Consider the following 18,689-nt stretch of genomic DNA (forward strand, 5'->3'; position numbering starts at 1 on the left):
AAAGCAAAAATTAGACAAGTGTGGTGGCAGGCACCTGTCGTCCCAGCTACTTGGGAGGCTGAGGCAGGAGAATGCTTGAACCTGAGAGGCAGAACTTACAGTGAGCTAAGATCGTACCACTGCTCTCCAGCCTGGGTGATAAAGTGAGACTCTGTCTCAAAAATAAAATAATTTTTAAAAAAACCACATAAATAAATAAATACATTTTAGAAAACTAAAAGAGAGAACAATTTTTGGAGGATCAAATCAGGAGATTTAGGTGAAATCTCATGAATCTGTGCCTTTCTCTAACAACATTTGAAAGATTGAGAATGGCGATGGGGAGAATTACCTTCAGCTAAAGAGCAGCAAAATGGAAACATCAAGGGGGAGAAAATTATATGACATTGGCAAGTCCTTTATTGTAATAGTTAATATTGGAGATCAGGCTATGATAGAGGTAAATGAAGTATAACAGAAACCAGGCATTAAAAGATTTATGAATAAATCGAATCTTCTTAAGGATTTAAGTTTTAAATCCTTTATGACTGCAAGGCCCTATATGACCTGGTCCCTACCCACCTTTTCAATCTCATCTCATGCCATTATAGCCCTTGCTAAATTCCAAGTACATGAGCCTTCTCAGAGCTTCCAAAATATGCCAGACTCTTAGGTTATGCTTTTCCTTGAATGCTCTTTCCAGTTATTTATATATATGACTTTGTCTCATAAATCTGATCTCAGGACACATTTCCTGGCTCTCCTTATCTAAAGTAGCTCTGTGACCACCATTTCATTATCCATCACAACACTGTTTACTTCTGTGATACCTCTTAATATAATTTAAAAATATTTATGCATCTGTTTTATGTTTATTTGGCTTTCCTAGTTACTTGTTGCCTCTCCAAGTACAATGAAAGCTCCCTGAGACTGGAGATTATTTTGTAGACACAACTTTAATCACAGTGCCAGGCACATAGCAAATTCTCAATAAATATTTTTAAGTGAAGAAATATAAAACTAAAGAGATAGAGAACTATAAGAAGGATGGAAATTCAGTGTAATCAGGAGTGAAAGAAAAAAGAGGGAAAACAGAAAGTAGAATTCTTTCACAATGTAGACTTCCTCAAAAGGTCTTCATTGTGCAACAATGTTAGTGACTAAATCTAACATATGGCCACTCAGTGGGTGAATGATGTAGAATTGAGATGGAAAATGCTGACTTCAAAGTTTAGAAGAGTCCTCATCTGATTATTGAAGTCCACAAAAGTGATACCAAGGATTAGAAGGGAGTGGTAAGGCTACTGAGTGATGTGGACAAACTTAAACTAATGGCATATTAATTCAGCCTCTCTAATTACTGCTCACCTATTTACCCAAATAAATTATAATTTATTCTAGACATGAAGGAACAGATGCTGATTTCATTTATTTTATTATCTTCGTACCATCTGCAGCAAAGCAAGTTAGTAAAAAAATTATTATGGACCAGTGATTTTATTTCATTTTTCATCATTGTGGCCGTCTTTATCTTCTTTGTGTTCTTCATGACTAGCACTCTCGCTGTCTTTAGGGGCAGCATTTCTTTCAAGCACTCACAGATCTGCTGATGGTTGCATGAAGCGTAGTGTTATATGTTTACATTAATTGTCTGTCTTTTCTTTTCCTGTGCCTCTCTTTTTATCTTCCCTATCTCTGATGCAATGAGATTTTCCTGGTTTTCAGCTGGAGGGTATTGCATTAATCGTCCATAGATATAATGAAACAGAGTTCGGCTGAAGTTAACATTTTTAAAAACAGAATAGCCTATAAGTTTTCACTGGCAATATGGCTTTTTCTTCCCTTTTGTCTTTGCGAAACCACTAAATAATATGAGAAACTAAAGCGGAAAGATATAAATATCTGGTGGTTGTGCAGAATGATAGCTGAATGTGAAAAAATAGCTCACTTATTATTGCACAGTTATTGCTCACTTATTATTGTACAAAAATGTCTTCCCTTCAGGCTGAAATAGAGATATAGATAATATGTGGCTAGAGACTTGACATACATGCTTCAGAGCTTTTTTTATCTATACCTTGGTAGTCCCTTGATGGTTTTTTTTTAAAGTCCTTATTTACACAAGACTTCATTATAAAGAAAAATATTTTTGTTTTAGAATTTTTACTGTAGCACCTGTTACGTTATTCCCTTCTGTTCAATGAGAAAACTCTTAAATTTACCTACAAGACAAAAAAAAATTGTAAAGCAAAAAAGGAAAATAAAGACAGAATAATTTCTTTCTGGAGAAACAGATAATGTCCCTGTCAGGTTGTATTTATTCCTATGGTCTTCAGCGACATTTTCTAATGACAGCAGCAAAGATTCCAAAGTTGCCTCCATAGGTCCCACACAAAAATAGGTAACAGAGGACATTAAGTTTAACACAGAGTAATTTATTGAAACCAGACACTCTATGATTAAAATATTGGGATTTTTTCCCCTTTTTATCCCACTCATCACTCTAAATAAATTCATATTCCCTTTTCTTTATCTACTCTCCTATCCTCCCAACCAGCCATCTGCTATTTCCTTTATGAAAAAAAAAAAAAAAATGCAACCTACAATTAGTGTCTTGTTCATGTTTCTTTCTTCAAAAAAAGAGAACTATTATGCAAATACTCTGCAATTTGGATTCAAATACTCTTTGTAGTGTGATGAGCAATTTTTCTTAATAGAAACCCAGCCTTTTTGCCAGGACTTACTAATAGATATTTAAAAAGAGAACTTCCGTGTGACTTTTTTACACCCCTTAATGTAAACTTTTCAAATGCAAAAGTAACCCCCAAATGTTTCTTCTACCTTACATTGTACCATTCTCTTTACCTTAATAAATAACATTTATCAAATACTACCCTCAGTAAATCAGAGAGAAATGTTTTATTTGGCTTGTTCTGAAAACATATTGTAAAATGATGACAGTGTACCTGTAAGCACAAACGTATTATTTGATTTTAGTTGGTCCTCAGGAAGCAAAGGATAATTTTTTTTTTTTTTTGAGACAGAGTCTCACTCTGTCGCCCAGGCTAGAGTGCCGTGGTGCAATCTCAGCTCACTGTAACCTCCACCTCCTGGATTCAAGCAATTCTCCTGCCTCAGCCTCCTGAGTAGCTGGGATTACAGGCGCGTGCCACCATGCCTGGCTAATTTTTGTATTTTTAGTACAGACGGGGTTTCACCGTGTTAATCAGGCTGGTCTCAAACTCCTGACCTCGAGATCCACCCGGCCTAACCTCCCAAAGTGCTGGGATTACAGGTGTGAGCCACCTCACCCGGCCAGCAAAGGATAATTTGACCCAATTCATGCAGGCAGGGCTAATGTGAGGAGTTTGAGTCTGTCTTGCTAAAAAGATAAAGGTTGACACTGAAATGTGCTGATGAAAATGATGTAAAAAATATGATATTTTTACTGTCATAACACTACAGTCAGAATGAAAATCCTGAGTGTTTACTGATCCTGCTACTAACAAGTCTCATGACCTGGGCCGGTTCTCTCATTGAGTTTCGGTTTCCTCATTTTGCAGCTGAGAATTACTTTTGAGTTTGAGCTGCTTCATGGGATTATAATAAGGATCAAATAATTATTACCTGTTATTGCTTTTGCAATGGATTATAGAAACACACATTCGATGGAGACATCGAGATGTGCTAGAGGTTCTCAACATTTTCTATTTCCTAAGTTCCTTTAACAAGGGAGCTTGCTACAAATGGAGATGCCTAAGATCTTCTAAACCTGAGTATCTGGGAGTGGAGCTACACTTGTAACTGTAAACAGGTGACTTTCATATACACAAAAAAATCCAGAGCCACCAAAAAAGAAATAACATAAGTATAAATTTAATTTAATTTTATATTTAATATTTAATATCTAATTAAGTATCTGACTTAAAACATAAATTAGTGATTTAATCTAATTAGATGTTTTGCTGATTTGTTGGTGTGTATATATTTTTACATGTGCATGTTATAATTCAATGAAAGAATCCTCTGGTTTACACTGTGAATACAGTTAATACCAGATTAAATAATAGTTAATAATAGGTCATTTACGTTGGCTAATATTTTCATCCATACTCTCTTTATAACTACATTGCTTTACTTTATTTCAAATGTTTACTGAGATACACAAGAAGTGAAACCAAATGTTTTCACCTTGTGAATCCAGAGGAGGCCACATGAATAGTAATAACACAGATTTCTGGCTCAGTTAATTATGCAAAACCCCGCGCCCCAAAGCAGTCTCCACAAATACTTTGGAAACTTGTCGGGTGTCTCCTATTTACCTATAATCTGGCCTTCTAGCTGCAGTCTCCCTGTGGTATCTACAGTGATCTTTCTCACCAGTTCTGGTCTCCACGATGAATTCTCTTCTCTCTGAGCTATTGGAGAGGTCCCACTCCTGTTACTGCTGACTGGTACCATGTAAGGATGCTTCTGTGGTTTCTATAGTGATCTTTCCTACCAGTTCTGGTCCCTCTGTTGAGTCTCTTCTCTCTGAGCCATTGGAGAGGTCCCACTCCTGTTGCTGCTGACTGCTACCATGTGAGTATGCTGAAGTCCTTTCTAGGTGTGATGCCTTACAGTGCTCCCGGAACTTCCTGTCCTCACCATATTGCAGTCCTCGTGGGCTCAGCAAGAAAGCATAGAAACTCATCTCTGTTCTGTGACTCTTGTTGTTCCCTGGGGCAGCTAGGGAACAGGGAGTTAAAGTATCTTTTTTACTTGGAAGCCATCTGAAAAACAATGATTTCAGCTTTTACCACCAAACCTCAGAAACGAAAAGTCCTTTGAGGGAGAGTGAAAGCATTTTACCAGCTTACTTCTTTTGTTTGGTCTTCTATCACTCCTTTCTCCAGGCATGTTCCCATGCTGCCCCTATCTTCCTTACTGAAAAAATAAAATCTTAGACCTCACAATAAATCCTTGGCTGGATCTGGGAAACCCACATACCCCATCAAACACTGCATATTTGTGAATAACTCTTGGAAGGCACTCTGTAACTCAGCAGCAGTAAAATAGTAGGGATGATTAAAGGGGATAATGTCCTCACAAGTAGCTTTAAGGTAATCATAAAACAGTGAAATACTTTGACAAGACTAATGATGAAAGGTAGCCTGCTAGCTACCCTGCTGTCCCTTCCCTGCCCCCATTTTCCACTGCCCAAATCAATCACTTTCATTTTTTGGAAATTTCTTCTGTTACCTAACTACGTATATTTAACTAATATGCTTATATTGCGAAGTCTTAAATTTTTCTTTTTAGTCTACATATCTTAGGCTAACTTTTTGCAACCAGCAATGGTTATATACCTTTCACTCCACTCCCATCACCACTTTCCAGAAGGGCATCCTCTGTCCCCCCATTTTCCCACAGTTACATGATTTCTGATTATATCAGTATTTCATGTTTACACTATTATGATTATGTAACTATTCCCAGATGTGCTGTATAGTCTGATTTTCTTTTTATTTATTTGCATTAATTTATGAGTACAAGTATAATTTTGTTACATACATAGATTGCATAATGGGGAAGTCAATACTTTTAGTGTAGCCTTCACTCAAATAATATACATTGTACCTATTGAGCAATCTCTCATCATCCACTCCCCTCACAGCTCCTCACCTTTCCGAGTCTTTCTTGTGCATATCTTTGTGTTTTATCTCAGGTTAATTTCTTCTTTTTTTACTTTAGCTTAGTTTTCTGTATATCTATCACTAATTTGACCTTCAACTCCCACTAGAAAAATAAATATTTTCTTAATGTATTTTAAGTTCATCAGGCATTCTATCAATTCCATCTTCTTGGGTCACCTTTCCCAGAGCTACTTGACCTGTTCCAGTCTTAGCCGGCTGCTATTTTCGTTTGTTGTATAGCTTTTATTCTAGAAAATTTTTCACTATATTTTTTGTATTTCCATAATTTATGCTTGATGTTTGTTTCCTTGATTTTATGTACTCTTCTAACACCCTGTCCCTTTTTTATGAGCACATTTACAAAGAAAGGAAGCACGGAAGGTAAATGTGTTAAGATTTGGCACATCTGAACATGTCTGTTGTACGCATTCACTTGGTTGAAATGCTGCTGGGTGTAAAATTCTAGGTTTAAATAAAACTTTGAGAATTTTGAAGTCACAGCTCTATTTGGGAGATGGAATGGAAGAATGGTCCATATTTTTATCATACGTAAATTTACGTAATACTTCTGTTTTCCCCAGAGTACTTCTCTTTCCATTTTGCCTGATATCCACAGTCCAGTTCTTTTGGTTTAAGATTTCCTAAGGGCAAAGGGGAGAAGGAGATCTGTAGTCTAAGTGTTTCCCAAATGTACTCTGAAGCAATCTTGCTGAAAACAGTTCTTTTGCTCCATTTATGGAGGTTTGTAATACTACTACTCCTCAGCCTTTGGTGTTACACGTTACTGGGTTGCTTCTCAGTTTCCCTCCATTAAATTAGGCTTCAGATTGCTTATGTTTACCAAGTTGCTAACACTGATAAGCCACTTCCTACTTTTACTATTCCATCTTTATTGCCTCCTTTCTATGATTGTTGGTGTCTGTCTTTTAAAATTAATTCTTTTTTTGTCAGTATAGTGAAATTGAGAGGAAAGGGAAGTAATTTGTGAATTCAATCTGCCATGCCATCTTAAACAGAAACTCAATATAATTTGTGTCCTTAATTTTTTTATTTTAAAATGTTTCAAAGTTATATAAAATGTTCAGGAGTAATACAATGAGCATTGTACCTTCATGTAGAAAAATCAACTGATAATCAATTGCCATATACGTATTACACCCTCCGTGTGTATGTGCGAGTATTTGTGAGTATATATTTGTATACACACATCAAACACATAGATACATATACATATATTATATATCTCTCTCTCCTTCCCTGTGTGAGTAAACTATTTGAAAGTGAATTGCAGATGCAAGATAGTTCATCCATAAAGATTTCAGGATCTTCTAAAATCAAAGAATACTATTTTACATAGCTGCAATACCATTATCACTCTCAAATATTTAACGTTGATATAATATTACATGATATATAGTCCCTATTTAGGTTTCCTCAATTGTCCCAATAATGTTTTATATATTTTTTAACCCAAGAGCCAAAAATGCAGCATTGCCCTATTTCTGTAATAAATGTTAGTTTGAACATCACACCCTTCTTTTATGTTTCTCCTAATATTGACATTTTAAATAAGTACAAGCCAGTTTCTTTGCAGAATGTCCTACAGTATGGATTTGTCTGATTTTTTCCTTATGATTAGATTCAAATTAAATATTATTGACAAGAATAGTATGTAGGTGATATTACATAGCTTTTAAAAAGCAAAAATTTACTATTGTTTTCATAGGAGATGAACAATATTTTATTGGCTTTCATAATATAAAAGCACAAATCAAACCATAACAAAGTACATAAACATTTATTTTACAGTTATATCTATTTCAAATTACAATAAAGGGTCTTACAATAACTTTTTATTTGAAGCTAACTGGGATGCACTAAATAACTATCATATGTCCACTTTTATCCCCATTAAGCAGTGGTGCCTTTATGATTCTGATGCAAAATTGTAACTCAGTTTTCTCATTTTATGAAATAGAAAAGTCGGAGTAGTCAAATTTTTATAGTCTCAGCTCTCAAATTTTATGAATCTATGAATTAAGGCATCACTTATAATTTTGAAAATGAAATAAATTTGAGGAAAGGTAAAATTATGAAACAACATGTCTTATTAAAATGTTTATTATTTTATATAAATTGACGATAGATATAATACTTGTAATTATCTACATTTCCGTATTTATGATTTATACTTGACACCATTGTAAGCTGTCCAACTCTCCACCAATAATGGGTAACTTCGAAGTTCAACTCACCTTACTTACTCTACTCGCAACTAACTAAATTTGTGTAGATTATTTTACTTTAGAGCAAAGGTCAAAGGTTAAAAATCCATAATATAAGCTGGAATTCATTTTGACTTACTTGGCAATAAATAAAATCTCATATTGCTTATATTACAAAGGAGAAAATACTGCTATTAATTTTACAGGCAGTTATTGTGTAACAGCTTCCATGTAAATGCATGTAGAGACTTTGTTGTTTATTTAATTTTATTGAATTAAATCACTTTAAAGATAGAATAACTGAAATAATATCTTTTGATTTTGATTGACTACATTGAGTACATTTTAAAAAAATCATCAGCACCATTGGTACAATGGAAGTAACTCTAAATCCGAGAAAATTTGAGTAGAAATGATGGTATTGCATTTTTTTCTTACAGGAAGCTCTGATCATGGCAAGTATGGATCATCCGCACCTAGTCCGGTTGCTAGGTGTGTGTCTGAGCCCAACCATCCAGCTGGTTACTCAACTTATGCCCCATGGCTGCCTGTTGGAGTATGTCCACGAGCACAAGGATAACATTGGATCACAACTGCTGCTTAACTGGTGTGTCCAGATAGCTAAGGTAAGTGCCTGTCAATTTCTATGGGAATGACATTTTCAGGTTACTATTTCCTAACCTGGAACAGTTTTCATATTGAAAATATGCTGTCTTCCCATTTAAATAAAATAAAGTATATTTGCTACATTGAAATATACATAACAGACAGGTACTTTTAGGTAAACTACAGATTAAATGCATGATATATATTTTTAGATTATTGGGTTGTATAATTTTAATTGAATGGACTAGATGCCAAAACAAAGAGCTTGCTAGTCAGGGGGAGGAATTGTTATACTGGATTTATTTGGCTTATTTGTTTTGGTACAGTCTAGTTAACTGATAAAATCCAAGAAAGAAAGGGTTGAATGTCTGAATTTTTTCATATTTAGACGATTTTTAAAAATAGCCTGTGTGTTTAATTCTCAATATTACAAATGAGCAAAATCTAAATATATTCTTAGTCTTTTTGATGATTTTCAATTGGTCGTTAATGGTTGAGAGTTTTAGTCTTACACAAAGGCTTAGGCATGTCACACATATAAGGGCAGCGGTCTGGGGTGATGGGGGAGGTGGGTCTGTGGTTAACCAGAGAGCATCTACTAGTTTCTAGGGGACTGTGATTTGGGGAATATTACTAGAGTTATCTTATCTTTTAATTTTTTTAAGAGTGGCCAGAATTCTGGATTTTTTGTGATTTCCCAAATTTAAATCTTAAGTCAATTTTTGAAACACTTTGGAGTCTAAACAAAGCATTCTTGTCATGCAGTCTGCTAGTGCACAACTTCTAGTATACATTCTAAATGTTCAAAGCAAATATTTGTGATTATCTATACCATATATCTTTCTTGATAGTTTTCTGTTTCTAGAGAAATAGGTCAATGATGAGTATTGTGTCAACTCTTAGTTACATCAAAATACGACCCGAAGTCTTTTCAGATTCCATAGATATTTTTATCTATACATTTGTACAATATAAATGCCAAAATCATAACATAGTGGCTTTGACCTGTTTTTTTAATCATCTAATAATGAATAAAAGCACATTATAGAAAAAAGAAATTTGACATAATTATTAAAATTTAAACAAAAAAATTTATTTGACAGAAAAGCTCAGCTTAGTTCTATACACCGTAACTCTCAGTAGAGTTTCCTTACGGACTATGTATTATAATTTTGTGACTGTTATGTAATAACTGCAACTGTGAGGATTCTTTATGGCAATGAAGTTTGAAATATAACACTTCAGAAATGGATTTATCTAAGAACTTCCATAATTTATAAGGTGAGTTAAATATGCAATAGAATTTATCAAATCATTCTAGGACTGTAAATGAAAATAAAGCTAAGCTTCAGGCTGGGTGCAATGGCTGATGCCTGGAATCCCAGCACTTTGGGAGGCCAAGGCAGGTGGATCACCTGAGGTCAGGAGTTTGAGACCAACCTGACCAACATGGAGAAACTCTGTCTCTACTGAAAATACAAAATTAGCTGGGCGTGGTGGCACATGCCTGTAATCCCAGCTACTGAGGAGGCTGAGGCAGAAGAATTGCTTGAACCTGGGAGGTGGAGGTTGCAGTGAGCTGAGATCACACCATTGCACTCCAGTCTGGGCAACAAGAGGGAAACTCCGTCTCAAAAAACAAAAACAAAAACGCTAAGCTTCAAATTTGTTAGCGCTCTCTGTATTTTCTGCTGTGGTCTCTACAATTTAGGTTTTGTCATTAAGGTTTGTGTTATTAATATATCATTTATACAACATTGTACACTCTAATACGATAAACTACTTTGGGTTTCCTGAATAATCACAGTTTTATACCTTTTTGCCTTTGCAAATGCCATCAACTAAGCTTAGAAGTCTTCTCTTGGCTTCTTGGTTCACACTGCATGATCTTATTCATCCATCAGCACTGTTTGGGCATCCTCCATTTATGGAGTCTTTCCTAATCAACCCTTCTCTGCAGGCAGAAGTAATTATTTTCTTTTTCGTATTAATTTTGGTAGTTGATATCTTGAACACATTTATATTATGTAAATGTCATACTATACATTTACTATCTCTCTGCCTATATGGTAAGCTTGTTTAGTCATTAATCTTCAACAGGTACTGGTGGGCTTTTATCATGTTTCAGATACGATGCTGACTGAGGTATGTAGGTGTAAACACTGCAGATATGGGCCTGGTTCTCTCTGTGCACCCTAATGGATTGAACAGACATTCAACAAATGAAAGAATTAACTATAGGATTGAATACTGTGGTTCAGATTTTAAAGAAAGCCAACTGCTGGGGAGACTTAAGAGAAGACACTGAGTCCTGAGGGAGAAGGCTTCAGCTATGAGAATGATATTTAGGCAAAAGAAAGATCACACAGGGCTCTACAGATGTGGTGATCAAGAGACTTATCACCCAAATGGAATAATTTTAGGCATGAAAGGAGACTGTATTACTAGTTATACCAGGACGACAGGCGCAGAAGAGTCCTAAACAGGCCATGTTATATGGTTACCCAGTATAGCAAGAAAAGTTTCAATTTTATTATAAGTGCTGTAGGTAGTTACTGAAGTATTTTAACATGCAATTGGCATAATCTCATTTATATTCTAAATAGATCATGCTAGTTTATGTATGGAGGTTAGATTGAGGCGATATAAGAATGAAAATGAAGATACTAATTAGGAATCTGGAGGCAATGCCAATAAGGAGAAGTAGATGGAATTAAGATATATTTGGGGGGCAAAATTTAAGGTATTCAATTATTGATTAGCTGTAGGTGGTGAGGGAGGGGAGTATGGTGAGATCATTTCCTGAGGTGGTGAAGGATGGGGGGTGAACATTTGTAGGAAAAAATCAAGAGTTCAGTTTCAGACTTGGCACATTGGAAAAGTTTATAGAACATGAAACTGGGAATGTTAATGAGGTAATTAAATTCGGTCAGTACTGTATATATACATTTAGGAATTATAGGTATTTAAATATATGGAAAGATGAAGGATTACCTTGAGACTGACTATATCTGATTCTTATTTATTACCAGAACCTAAAATTGGATCTTACTTACAGTTAGTCATTCAATAAATATATAGTAATTATTTTTAACCCAAGAAAATAACAAAATTTACCCTTAAGCAGGGAGTCCTTCCTTTATTATTTCTTTCTACTTTGCGAGCAGAATTGTGTAGTGGAATCAGACTTAAGGTTAGAAACACTATATTTATATGTTGGTGCCCACTTTTAAGTTTTGTGAGTTTGTGTTGTTTAGCCTCTGAATTCTTGTTTCTCATTGTATATGGTGGTATTAATAATTACTATATTTTTTTCTTATCTGCAAAAAGAACATAATAAATGGTATCTACCTGTGGTAGGCTGAATAATATCCCACCCCCAAAGATGCTAATACATTCTATCCCCAGAATCTGTGAACGTTGCTTTACATGTTAAAAGGGATTTTGCAGATGTAATTAAATTAAGGATCTTGAGATGAGATTTTCCTGGATTATCCAGATCGGCCCATTGTAATCACAGGGGTCTTTGTAAATGGAAAGCAGGAGGATCAGAGCAGGAGACAGGAGACATACAAACAGATCAGAGCTGAGCGGTGCAGCTTTAAGATGGAGGAAGGGACCATGTGTTGAGGAATGTAGGCACCTCTAGAAGCTGGAAGGGATAAGCACAGAGACTCTCTCTTAGAATCTCCAGAAGAAATACAGGCCTGCCTGTACCTTGATTTTATAGCCTGGTGAAACTGACGGTGGACTTTCAACCTACAGAGCTGTAAGAGAATAAGTTTGTATTGATTTCAGCCACCTTTCACCCTAAAGTAGGCTCCAGTGTATGTTTCCCTCTATGTATCCATGCTTTCTCATCATTTAGCTTCCCCGTATAAGTGCTAACAAGTGGTATTTGGTTTTCTGTTCCTTGTTAGTTTGCTAAGGATAATGGCCTGCAGCTCCATCCGTGTTCCTGCAAAGGATATGACCTTCTTTTTTATGACTGCATGGTATTCCAAGGTGTATATGTACCACGTTTTCTTTATTCAGTCTACCATTGATGGGTATTTAGGTTGATTCTGTGTTTTTGCTATTGGGAAGAGTGCTGCAATGAACATACCTGTGCATGTGTCTTTATAATGGAATTATTTATATTCCTGTGAGTATATACCCAGGAAGGTGATTGCTGGGTTGAATGGTATTTTTGCTTTTAGTTCTTTGAGGAATTGCTAGACTGCTTTCCACAGTGGTTGAACTAATTTATGCTCCCACCATACAACAACGTATAAATGTTCCTTTTTTCTCCACAACCTCAACAGCATTCTGATTGGTGTGAAATGATATCTCTTTGTGGTTTTGATTTGCATTTCTCTAATGATCCGTGATGTTGAGCTTTTTTTCATATGCTTGTTGGTTGCATGTACAACTTCGTTTGAAAAAAAAGTCCTTTGCTCAATTTTTAATGGGGTTCTGTTTTTTCTTGTCTATTTGTTTAAGTTCCTTATAGATGCTAGATATTAGATCTTTGTCAAATGCATAGTTGGCAAAAATTTTCTCCCTTTCTGTAGGTTGTCTTTTCACTCTGTGGATAGTTTCTTTTGCAGTGAAGAAGCTCTTCGATTTAATTAAATCCCACTTGTCAATTTTTGTTTTTGTTGCAATTCCTTTTGGTATCTTCATCATGAAATCTTTGCCCATGCCTATGTCCTGAATGGTATTGCCTAGGTTGTCTTCCATGTTTTTTATAGTTTTGGGTTTTACATTACAATTTTTAATTTATCTGGAGCTGATTTTTGTATATGATGTAAGGAAGGGGTCCAGTTTAAATCTTCTCCATATGGCTAGGCAGTTGTTATTACAGCACCATTTATTAAATAGGAAATCTTTTCCCCATTGCTTGTTTTTTGTCAGTTTGTCAAAGATCAGATAGTGGAAGGTGTGCAGCCATATTTCCGGGCTCTTTCTTCTATTCCATTGGTCTATGTGTCTGGTTTTGTACCAGTGCCATGCTGTGTTGGATACTATAGCCCTGTAGTATAGCTTGAAGTTGAGTAACATGATGCCTCCAGCTTTGTTCTTTATGTTTAGGATTGCTTTGGCTATTCAGGCTCTTTTTTGGTTCCATATGAATCTTAAAATAGTTTTCTCTAGTTCTGTGAAGAATGTCAATATTTTCTTAGTCTTGAATTTCATTTTTTGTTGCACTGTGATCTGAGAGAGTGACTGTTACAATTTCAGTTCTTTTGCATTTGCTGAGGAGTATTTATGTGCAATTATGTGGTTGATTTTAGAGCATGTACCATGTGGCAATGAGGTGAATGTATATTCTGTACCCCATAAGTATATACACCTATGTACACACAAAAAATTTAAAAAATAAAAAATAATTTTATTTTTCTAAAAATAGAAGAAAGTATATTCTATTGTTTTTGATGGAGAATTCTGTAGATTTCTATCAGGTCCATTTAATCTAGTGCTGAATTTTGGTCCTGAAGATCTTTGTTAATTTTTTTGTCTCAATGATTTGTCTGATAATGTCAGTGGGGTATTGAAGTCTCCCGCTATTATTGTGTAGGAGTCTAAATATCTTTGAATGTCTCTAAGCACTTGCTTTCTGAATCTCAGTGCTCCTGTGTTGCACACATATATATTTAGGATAGTTAGGTCTTCTTGTTGAATTGAACACTTTACCATTATGTAATGCCGCCTTTTGTCTTTTTTGATCTTTTTTGGTTTAGAGTCTATTTTTTCTGAAATTAGAATTGCAACCCCTATTTTTTTCTCTTTTCCATTTGCTTGGTAGATTTTTCTCTATCTTTTTATTTTGAGCCTATTGTTGTCATTGCATGTAGTTGAGTCTCTTGAACACAGCATACCAATAGGTCTTAGTTGCCACTTTGTGCCTTTATCCAGCTTGCTACTCTCTGTGCCTTTAATTGGGGCATTTGGCCCATTTACGTTCAAGATTAATATTGAAATGTGTGGATTTGATCCTGTCATCGTGATGTTAGCTGGTTATTATGCAGACTTGTTTGTGTGGTTGCTTTATAGTGTCACTGATCTGTGTACTTCAGTGTGTTTCTGTGACTGGTAATGGTCTTTTTTTTCCCACATTTAGTGCTTCCTTCAGGAGCTCTTGTAAGGCAGGTCTGATGGTTACAAATTCCCTCAACATTTGCTTGTCTGAAAAAGATCTTATTTCTCCTTTGCTTATGAAGCTTAGTTTCCCTGGATATGAAATATCTGGTTGAAATTTCTCTTTTTTAATAATGTTGAATGTTGGCCCTGAATCTCTTCTGGCTTTTAGGGTTTCTGCTGAGAGGTCCACTGTTAGTCTGATGGGCTTCCTTATAACAAAGTGTTTTGCAAAATATTTTCATTTGTATTGTAAGTTTTCTTTCCATTTTTCCATTAGTTCATCATTCTACAACATTTTATGTGATGGAAAACAGAAACTTAAACACTAAAATTGTTTGTTTCTTATAGACAGTCATGTTCACTCTGCATTTGTTGCCTTTGGACTTGACTGAATTTGGTAAGCAGAGCAGTCCGTGTTATTATTTCATGCTCATATAATACCATATGCCTTCTTGATGCTTATGAATCCAGGATACTAGGAAATCATGAGAATTTCTTCTTTTATAGTTGTTGCTAATAAGTTGGGCAAGCAGTTTTTAAAAGACAATTTAGCAGATTCTGAATAGTGTATGTGAGGTGTTTTCGTTTTTGTTTAACTCAGATATTAATTTAATATGAGACCAAAAGTAGGCTGTTGCCCAAAGCAGACATCCTTAACTGACCCTAACATGTACGAGTCCAGCTTTGATTGTTCAACAAAATCATGACTGACTGTTGTGGTCTGTGAGTGACCAAAAGGACTGTTTTCTCTACACGAAGTCAGGTGCCGAATACCAACCTTTATTTGCACTTGGGTTCCAGTTAAAAGCCACCTTAGACAGTGTAGCAAAGTGGAAAAAAGCACAGATCCTGAGACCGAGGTTCCATCACAAGCAAGCATATGAACTGTGTGACAACAGGCAGACAGTACCCGTGGTGTCTACAGGAAAGTGGGGAGAGCATCACCCTAGCTTCTAGCAGCTGCCTGTACCTGCAGGCCCTTCTAGGCCCACTTCCTCTCTGGTACTGCGTGTGCTCTGTGGGTGGGAATGTGTGGCTCTGGGTCCAGAGCTGCACTGGAATAACATTGACAATGAATGAGTCCATTTAGATCAAGCACGTATCACACACCTGGCATATCCTTGGTGCTTTATGTACATTGTGTTTTTAAATCTTTACTGAAACTCTAGCAGATATGGATCATTATTTCCCCAGTTTATAGATGAGGAAAATGGAAAGTTAAGTCCAAAAGGACACACAAATATATTGAAATGCCTGAGTGCTATACCAGATAATTCTTACTCCTGAGCCGGGTCTCCAAATCACTCTGCATTCTTTCCTCTCTGTACACATGCCCATCACTGTAGCTTAAAGTGGCTTGCTTTCCTTCAACGGCACTCTGGATTTAGAGGACTGAAGGGGAGCATACCATTTTATCTGTAGTTGTGTCTCATCATTAATTCCATAAAAGAAAAACTTCTATCATGACTAATACTTATTATCTTCATGAGAAAATATTTTATCATCAGCATCTATGCCACATTTTCAGGAGAAAGTGCTAGATGAATATTTGTGGAGGAACTTTTTCAAACAATGTTGTAACAATTGAAATAAATCAAACCCAAAACAATTCCATGAGCTACTATGGGTTATAGATACTAATTACAAGTGACACTGTAAAATAAGAATTTAAAAAGTGTAGTCTGGTACTAGTTTGTGTTTACCCTACAGATTCTGAGTTCAAATCTCATCTCTATCACTTACTAACTGTGTGAACTTTGGTAAATTAGTTAATCTCTCTGTGCTCCTGAAAAGGGGGATAACAGTACTTCCTATTTAGTAGGATAATTTTAAGAAAAAGATGATGTTTGTAATGTGCTAAACTTACTGTTTGGCATAAAGTAAGAATGTAAACTATGTGTCATTTTGGATAACATCTGAAATCACTACAATAAGGATAGACATAAGTTTATAATTATAATACCCTAATTATGACATTTAAAAAAATACCATCATTTAAAAATATGACTCTAAAAATTTCAGATAGAAAAGATTTAGCATTTGTTCTTAGACCATACCAGGCTGAGAAGAGCAGGGAATCTCATGTTTAATATTCAATATTTTTGGCCTTTAGAACAAAGAACCTGAGTCTCTCATCCGCATATACTTTCCTACACAGGTTCCTAGGATGCTTGTGCTCTTATCTTGACTTCTAATTTTTATGTTAAAAATTGTATTATTGAGCTGGGTGCAGTGGCTCACGCCTACAATCCCAGTACTTTGGGAGGCCAAGGCGGGTGAATCACCTGAGGTCAGGAGTTTGAAACCAGCCTGGGCTACATAGCGAAACTCCATCTAAAAACAAAATGCAAAAAAGTTTGCTGGGCATGGTAGTGCCTGCAGTCCTAGCTACTCGGGAGACTGTGGCAGGAGAATCGCTTGAACCTAGGAGGTGGAGCTTGCAGCAAACCAAGATGGTGCCACTGCACTCCAGCCTGGGTGACAGAGTGAGACTCCATCTCAAAAAAAAAAAAAAAAAATTGTATTATTTGGAATATTTAAAATATGTGAAACCACCAGTGAACTGGCAAAGAACTGTGCTCAGGGGAAATTCTTAAGACGATCTATTACTGAAGAAAAAATTCTAACTTTTCAATCTCAAGCTAGAAAAGGTTAATATTGGTTTGACTTACTATTCCTGCAAAAATTTTAGTTTCTGACTTTGCTCTAAGGAAACTATCATTTGTAGCTTTCTTATGATACATATATCACTGATGCTGTATTTGTAAAGCCTGAATACTGAGTATAGGCCACTATTATTTTTCAAAATCCTAAAACCTTCCTCAGAGCTTTGCTGGCTTATTTACAGATTTTTTTTTTCCGGTGCTCTAATTGATTTGCAGTTAAATTCAGATGTAAGGTTCCGAGGACTTTTTTTTTTTTTTTTTTTTTTTTTTTTTTTTGGTGTTTTGCCACTGAAACTAGTTGAAAAGATGATTCTAAAAATATGTCACTGGTCCATTGTAGCCTTCAAGATGATTCGCAGATTACCTGATTAAGTTGTATACTCACTCAACTTAAACTTCTTCCAAAAATTTAAAAAACGTATTCAATATTTTTAAGAATTAAAATTAACCTAGTGTGTCTAACCAAAATAATTTAGATTCTGCTTATAAATAAAGACTTTTTCAGTGTATTTTTGCAAACAGATTGATTCTAACATTTATATTTTCAGAGAAAATTAGTATTGTTCAAAGTTTAGTATAATTTGGGACCAGTTTAATAGATTTTCTCAATTTTTTTTTTATTTCCAACTCTACTTTATCACCAAATTACTTTGAATGTCCATGTCATATTTCTAATTGGACCTAATGAAACCTGATTATTTTTGTGGCCCAGGGACAGGTATCTGTGGGCTTTATTTTTCTTTACTATTGGTGGCAGAGTGGGAGTTAGTGGAAGGGGCAAAGCGGAGAGAAGAACTTCTTTCATATTAAAAACATGGTTCACAATGATTGGAAAGAGAGCAGATTCTTGTGTTAAGAAATGAATTCCTCTTCTGTGACAGATGTGAAGCCTTCCTTAAGGCTTGAATATGTTACACGAGGAGAGCCTTCATTTACCTTCTTTCTTTCCTCTTTTCTATTTTTCTCTAGTAGTAATTATGGAGTGGCAAGAAACTTAGTTTCTTATTCAATCCAGCCATTTCCTTCTGCATGAATTAAAATTAAATTCAGATATGAATGTCTGATGTCATTTAAATGCATGAACTGGGTGATGACATTTCTAGTTGAATTCTGGTCAAGACCAGATGCTTTGTGTAGATATGACCTCAGTCATATGCATGTCTATGCAAATTATAGAACTTTAAAAAAATAATAGCCTAGAGAAGAGAAATAACCCTACTAACATCATAGAAAATGTAAAATTGGCACTTATTAATACAGTTAGTCATGTAATAGAGACACTTAATACTGTTTGTGAATACCAATTGATTGAATGCATTCCTTGGGTATATTTGGACACAGAAAAAATTTTATATTTTATGAAGTCACAATAAAAGGTAAATATTGAAATTAGAAGTCACAGTATAAGTGACATA

At 35.3% G+C, this 18,689-nt stretch overlaps 1 protein-coding gene across 1 annotated transcript in view; it reads left to right on the forward strand.

The window, feature by feature from the left end:
- ERBB4 (erb-b2 receptor tyrosine kinase 4) overlaps window positions 1–18,689 on the forward strand; it is a gene marked incomplete at its 5' end in the record, with an annotated part of 620,722 nt that overhangs the window by 399,657 nt on the left and 202,376 nt on the right. Inside the window, one exon of the mRNA XM_011986142.1 lies at window positions 8,320–8,505. Within this exon, the coding sequence (XP_011841532.1) occupies window positions 8,320–8,505 (186 nt within the window). The remainder of the gene's footprint in view (window positions 1–8,319; window positions 8,506–18,689) is intronic.

Source organism: Mandrillus leucophaeus, unplaced genomic scaffold (genome assembly GCF_000951045.1).
Source record: "Mandrillus leucophaeus isolate KB7577 unplaced genomic scaffold, Mleu.le_1.0 Scaffold1079, whole genome shotgun sequence".
Classification (NCBI taxonomy): Eukaryota; Metazoa; Chordata; class Mammalia; order Primates; family Cercopithecidae; genus Mandrillus; species Mandrillus leucophaeus.